Source organism: Labrus mixtus, chromosome 20, assembly GCF_963584025.1.
Source record: "Labrus mixtus chromosome 20, fLabMix1.1, whole genome shotgun sequence".
Classification (NCBI taxonomy): Eukaryota; Metazoa; Chordata; class Actinopteri; order Labriformes; family Labridae; genus Labrus; species Labrus mixtus.
In genome coordinates, this window is record NC_083631.1 from 23371964 (window position 1) to 23379501 (window position 7538).

Here is a 7538-nt window from a genome sequence, read left to right on the forward strand (position 1 = left end):
ATTTGGTTCCATCTTCTCTTACTTTCCATATGACTGTTTTTCCTGCATGTACGCCAAAGCCTGCTGATTGGTCGATACTACGCAGTACGACTACCATAAACCAAAAGTCTTCTTCTCATACTAAGAGGCAGACCCCTGAGTTCAGATTCTACATTTAATTATAGAATCTATACATAGATTCAGGTGAGTAACATGAGCCCTCTGAGTGTTAAAAGATCAGCATCGTCTCGTGTGGAGAGGAAGAAAACACCATCATGTGATGTTGACGAGGATGATAATGATGATGATGTAAACCATGATGGATCCCTCTATTAATAGAGCTGGCAATAGAGTGACCACAGTCACAAAGGAGAAGAGCTGCGCTACAGATGAGAGGCCCCATTATGTCCAAACGAAGGAGTCAGCCGCAAACAAACCTCATCTGACTGAGCCTGTCTCTCTCTGTCCCCTTTGCCCAGCCGCTCTCCCCTCGATAACCCCGACTCCTTTTTCTGCTGAGTGGGTGTTTGGAGGAGTTGTGAAGGTCAGGGGAAAGACTCTGAAGCGAGGCGCGAGCTCGGGGGGGGCTCTGACCTCTGATTAGCCCTGGCTGCTCTGAGTCACAGAGACGGAGCTGAAGCACCAACCAAAAAGGGCCCAGCGCCGTCCGAGAGCAGACGACGAGTAGGCTGCTGCCCGGCTCTGACAAAAGGAGAGTTGTGCAGAGGTGGTGAGACACAATGGGACGGTTTGAGATGAGGAGGAGGAGGAGGAGAAGAGAAGAGCTCAGTCCTCACTATAAGCACCTTATTGTGAAAGCCTGCTTTGTCCACAGACGGAGTCTATAGGGTGGAGAAATTAAGGGGATTTTGCTGCATGTAAATACTGCAAGAAGAGTTTGTGCACTAATATCGTCATAAATACTCTTTAATCTTGTTCCCAGACATCATATAAATAAAGCCACAAAATGTCTGCAATTAATCCAACATCATGTTTTTTTAAAGGGGTCAGAAAAAGTCTGTTAGAAGAGATTTTACTGCAGGCAGGATGTGTGAGACTAGACAGAAGAAATTCCACTTTATCTTCATCGTCTCCTCCCATCGTGCAGATGTTCACATTGTGGTCAAATAAATAACTACTCATGCATACTCCACCCTGAGTGACATACGTGCTGCTTCACACACACACACACACACTTTGCTCAGTGTTACGGTAAACAGCTTCCTCTCACCCTCAGGCCTTGCCTTTCCCAAACTCACCCAGGAACCAGAGCAGGTAACACTCAGTCAGTTTTTTGGCGCTTGTCCATGTGATCCTGGCTGTTTAAAAAACGAGTGTGTTGCCAAGCCGCTCGTCCTGCCCTGGAACTCTTTGAATGTTTGCCCAGAAAAATATGCATAAAACAGAATCAACACAAAAATCCTGCAGCAGATCGAGCGCTTCAAGACTTAACTATAGAGCAAAGTCAGATCCATTCTCACTCGGCTCGTCAAGCTTTCCATCTTCACCCTCAGGGCATCAAATTATGGAGAATTGATTCCCATCAGGCCAAAGACTGTTTCTCTCTAAAATGTTACAAAAGATGCCTAAAAACATTGAACACATTGAATTGTTCTCTAAGTGGACTCGTCTTGTTTTGTTATTCATGAATCTCTGGTTTATCTGAATCACTTAAATGTAGTTTTAATGCTGTGGTGTTAATACAGGTTTAAAAATAGATGTTGCACACTCACTCATCTTATATGTGTCTCTAGTCTGTCTACAAACCCCCCAATGTTGAGAAAAGTCCATCCTCTCCGTCTTCTGCCTGCTCTACTTTGCAGAAAATGTGTGCTCAAACAGGCCGTTTGGAGATTTTCCCTTCATGACATCACAAAGGGCAGTAGCCCCTCCCCCAGGTGGGTGACACTCCCACAGCTAGGTGTTTGTTCTGCCTTCTGAGTCTGTCTTCTCACCGTAAACAATAGGACATGGAGCGAGAAAGACCGAGACACCCCAAGCCCTTCCAGAGAGGGGGCGTGGTCATACAGCTCATTTACATATTTAAAGGTACAGACACAGAAACAGCCTGTTCTGAGCAGGGCTGAAATAGAGGGGTTTATAGACATGATCAAATACAGGATCAGAGTGGATTTAGAACAAGAAACTTCACACACATGTTTTGAGGAACTCTGAGACTTATTTAATCTGGTTGAAGAGGAGGAGGATATGTGACCTTTAACATGTTAATGTGTTCACATTATTTTCTGTATCATGATGATGTGTTTCTTTAAATTCAACACTATTTAGGGGGAGGCTTCAAACAAGCTCAATTAAACATGTTCTGTCTCCGCTGCTCTAAAGGAGCATTAATGGATCAAACATACACTTTATATATTTTATATCGGGTTATAAGTAGAAAAAAAAAGCCGAAGTCAGAGGAGGAGCGTCTGTACTTCTGTACACAAAGGCCTCTACATCTAAACAGACTAAACAAAGATGTGACTAAACAAAGATGTGACTAAGATTTCAGCCACAGTTTAGCTGAAAAAAAAAAAAAGCCTGATAAGTGTTTCACCAAATGCCATTGTTTGGAGCTGAATCCACCCAAAACTCACATCGCTCCTGTTTATAATTAATGGGCTGACTAATGCTGATTGCTCAGGACGGGAACAATGTCACATATGAATCGATAACACATCCTACATCTGCCTCAACGTTCACACGTTCGTCTCTCTCCCACTGGTTTGGGAGTGTGTTTTAATGAACATTTGGCAGGATGGCACGGTGCCACCTCACGAGTGTTCCCGTAAACACTCACCACTCTGGACCCTACACTGCTGCGCTCTGCCAAAATGTCACTGAACCTGTGGTCAACCTCCTGCCGCAACGCTGAATAAAACTAAAAAGCCTGAGCAGCAGCAGAAACAGGCAGCTGCTCGGAGAATAGAATTTATAAGGGAGGTGGCAAAGTGGAGGCATAACACTGCCAGGAACTGTTGTTTTCCTCTTGTTTATTCATATTCCCATGGAGACTAACAAAAAGGCATAGAATGAAAATAGTCCATCCGAATGCCAGACAATTACCTGATTTGAGGCCATTATCATCGAGCATGGAGACCCTGACAGTGATGTCACACTTCAGCAAACTTTCCAAATCATGTCAGGCACATCTGCATTCTCCTTTCTGTGACGTCTTAAAAAACATGTTGAGTAACTTCTGCCCTAACAGGATTATTCGCTTTAGGCCAAAACATAAAAACACACACACACACACACACACGCATCTGCTGGAGCAAATATCTGCCTATGTGCTCTTTTTTTTCTTTTGACACACATGTTGTTACAGGGCAGTTTGACTGTTTGCTGCCAAAGGGTAAACATGTTGAAAGCTTAAACCAGCCCCCTTCCCCAGAAAAAAAAACACATTGCTTGAAGCTCGATAAGATTCAGTGGATGAGAATCTGGAGGGGAAATAATCACAGAACGAGCTTCACTGGAAAACTGAAATATGAAGCTGTTCTTGTTCAGCAAGGCAGTTTGTTCAGTTTGATTTTGTAAATTCAAAGTTTACTCCGTCATAAATTATTGAGTCTAGATTGTCAGAAAAGTATGAAAAAGTGTCTTGAAATGTTATAAACTGTCATCTCCACGTTCCTGCCTGTCAAGGAGGAGAGAAAGGCTAAGTCGTTCCACAAATGGGCGTGACGCTAATCCTAATTGAATTGTCAATAATCACTAAGTCAGTTGACGCCACATGAAGCGACTTAACATGTAAATGTGTCCGCAGCTGGATAAAATGTAAGGTTGCAGCTCAAACAACATAGGTCAAAGTATGTTAAAGCTGCAAAGTTAATAATAATAATATGACAAACAGTTGAAATTGTTATTTTTTCCCTTGGAGCCCCTCCCCCATACGTCTAAAAAAAAGCTATGTGAGCTTACTATATGATCAGACATTAAGAAAACATGCTATGTTGAAGTGCTGGCTTCTCTGACAACAATGCAGCAGCCAGTATGTCCTCCTTCTAACTTTAGATTCTGCTCCTGAATGCTCTGGATTTGTTTGGACCAGAGAAGGTAGGCGCTTTTAAGACGACCCCCCCACACGGCCGTTTTGGACGCCCCTCGGTTTGCCAGATATGAGAGCAGTTATCAGGTCAACAGGTGTTGCAGCGATGGAAGCGGGCAAGAGAAGTGGTTCAGATAGAAGTGATTGTACCCGACCTAAAAAGCCTCTGCATGTTTCTAATAAGCTCCACGAGCAGAAACGTGCTCAAACTAGGATCAATATTGGAGATGCTTTTGAAAAATGGAGAGAGGTTAGAACACAGAAAGGTTTACAGACCCATGCAGAGCTGGATAAACACTGAAGCTTCAGAGTCCACCACATGGCAGCTACTGGACATTATAACAGATGCATGGTGGAACAACACTTTTAATAGTGTCAGCAAGTCATAAAAGTAATTCTATAAAATCCACATTACTACATTTTCTCCTGTCAATTAATTTTTTGGGTCTTTAATTTATTCAACAGAACAGATTTGGGACAAAACAGTGAGAGGGAAGAGACCTCATCTGTGAGCGCTGTGGTGTTTCACCGGGTAAATAAAAGGTACTACTTTCTCTATTTTTAATTCAGTGGTATCATGTGTACTCTCCCCTGGCCTCGTCTCTAGCACACACGTTTATTTTTGAAGTGTTTCCTGCTGTAAGCGGCTGTTGAACATGATCAGATTTATACCTCAGGTGCAGCCGGAGGATTAAACGCCTGCCAAAGCGAAGCATCCTACCTGACTCGTTCTGCCTGTGCATGGATGTGGGGTACATCGATGGAGGCATTTATGTGTGTGTGTGGGTGTTGGAAGAATTGTAAACAGGAGACAATGGTTCCCTTCTCCACTTCTGAAACAGGTGCGCTGTTGACGACTCACATTACCTTCCTCTCATGCTGTTCAAAAACCACAAATCCATCACATGAGGAGAAAAACTAAAAGAAAGCGATCAAAGACTTAATTACACATTATAAATCTTCCTGCTCTTTAACTGGAACACTCATGTATTTTGCGTTAATAATTAAAGAAGGGGCTGCTCCAGGGCTGGTAAAATGTGTGGAGTCACCTAACACTGAGGCAGTATATTTCTGTTTCACAGAGAGAAACAGAAAGCTGTATGGGAGATTTTCTGTCACACATTGCTTACAGATGTCTTCTCGTTTCTCCTCTTCCCCTGCTGGGACAGAAAGTCCCTCACTAACTCGCTCACGGTTTGGGGTTTAGACAGGAGCAGGATTGCTGCTGGAATGAGGCCCGGGGTGGGCGTGGCTTTCCGGTTCTCCCGGAGAGGAACTTGTACGTCATCACGCCCATATAAGGTCTGAGAACTTCCTCCACTACAGCCCGGTGTTTATTAAGAGATTTATAACATCTATTGGCTCCAGAATCACACAGCAAATGACTGAATCTCCTTTAATATGAGACAAGGATGTTTAAACCCGGAATAAAACAAAAAATGGTGCTTTTAAAAACGATTTAACAACATGAGTGAAGGAATAAAGAGAGATATTTGTTCCAACAGAGTGGTCTTAACTCTCTTCTTCCGCTGCCACTTCTCATTCAGACTATAAACGCATCAAAAGATGAACTAATGAGGTCCACTCTTGTGTTTCTCACACCGGTCTCCTCTGCGGTCCCTCCTCGGTGCTCTGTCTTGCCTACAGGCTTGTTTACAGTCGCCTCTTCCCGGCATTAACGTCACTCGACGTCTCCCTCTGTGGGCGTGGATAACACGCTGCCTGGCCAATCACAGCGCTCCTCCGCTCGACTGCCAGCGCGAGTGCATGGCTTTATAAAAAGGGGGAAGAATCGGTTTCTCTGAACACACCTCAACAAGTACCCAACAGCAACACATCTCCAGAGCGGGAACTGAGAGTTAAAGTTTACCCCTGAGCGGACAGTGAAGAGAACAGAAACAGGACACTGGAGAAAGACTTTTAACATCTGACACTGAGCTGCTTGTTGTTGGACTGTTTGGACTTTTCACTCTTTCGCCTTTTGGAGTGATTTTTTAATTCATTTGGGACACTTGAGAGAGACGCCGAGTGCCTGAGTTGTGGCTTGTTTCTGCTGACTCTGACATTTATTGATTAAAGGAGAGTGTTTCTAAAAGAAGCTGGTAAGCTCACCTTTTCCTTCGACTTTCATGTCTACAAAGATGGAGCAGCCTTTCTATCATGACGACTCTTTTCTGTCGGCTTACAGCCACTCAGACGCAGCAATGCACGACTACAAACTGCTGAAGCAGAACATGAACTTGAACTTGACAGAGCCTTATCGCAACCTGAAGTCTCAGCTGAGAGCCGAGACCGACCAGTACCAGGGTGGGCATCAAGACATGGGGTCCCTGAAGCTCGCGTCCCCCGAGCTGGAGAGGCTCATCATCCAGAACAGTAACGGGGTGATCACCACTCCCACCCCGGGACAGTACTTCTACAACCGGGGTATCACGGATGAGCAGGAGGGCTTCGCGGAGGGCTTCGTGAAAGCTCTGGACGAGCTGCACAAGATTAACCAGATTCCTCCTAACGTGTCCATTGGAGCCGGAGGAGTTACAACGTGTTCCGCGGCGGCCTCTAGCGTCTTCGGCTCCACCCTGCAGCCGGAGCCTCCAATCTACACCACCCTGAGCGCCTATTGCCCCAACACGAGCATCTCTTCCGCATCCAGCTACCCCACAGCCACTATTAGCTACCTGCCGCCGCACCAGCAGAGCCACCCTCAGACCTCCACGCACGGCTCACACCCGTTCCAGCACTCCCTCGCCGGCTCGGGCATCCACCAGCAGCGGCTCGTGACTCTGAAAGAGGAACCCCAAACCGTGCCGGACCTCCTCAGCAGCGACGGCTCACCCCCCATGTCCCCGATCGACATGGATACCCAGGAGCGGATCAAGGCGGAGCGCAAGAGGCTGAGGAACCGGCTCGCAGCCACTAAGTGCCGGCGGCGCAAGCTGGAGCGCATCGCCCGGCTGGAGGAGAAGGTGAAGGGTCTAAAGAGCGACAACGTGGGGCTTTCCAACACGGCGTCAGTGCTCCGGGACCAGGTCGCCCAGCTCAAACAGAAGGTCCTGACGCACGTGAGCAGCGGCTGTCAGCTGATGCTAACGAGTAAGATGGAGGCGTTTTAAACACCAGAGACTAATAACTAACAGACTGAAAGTAAAAAACACTGGAGTCATGATCTGCATGCACAGCACTGGGAGAAACAGCTGATGCCTGTGTTTGAGAACTGATAGAAAATGGTACTTCCGGATGCTGGGCATCACTCAGAGAACCATTGAACCCGAGACACCATCAGGACAGCATCCAGACTGAGCAGAGTCTGCTCACTGATGGTAGAAATGGGAATGATACTTGTATTTCTTTGTACCTTTTACAACTGATATTGTCATGCAATGCTGCATTTATTCTGTGTGTAAATTATTTGGTTTGTCCGGTTGATCCAGACAAACTGATGATGTCCAATGTTTACACTGTCTTTTTTTATTTGTGATGTATTTAAGTAAAGTGTCTTCAAATGAAA

The 7538-nt window shown here is 45.6% G+C and overlaps 1 protein-coding gene across 1 annotated transcript; it reads left to right on the forward strand.

The window, feature by feature from the left end:
• The first annotated feature begins 5824 nt into the window (after window positions 1-5824).
• junbb (JunB proto-oncogene, AP-1 transcription factor subunit b) lies at window positions 5825-7538 on the forward strand. Its single transcript, XM_061026400.1, has one exon. The coding sequence runs from the start codon at window positions 6160-6162 to the stop codon at window positions 7141-7143; it is 984 nt and encodes a 327-aa protein (XP_060882383.1). The 5' UTR covers window positions 5825-6159; the 3' UTR covers window positions 7144-7538.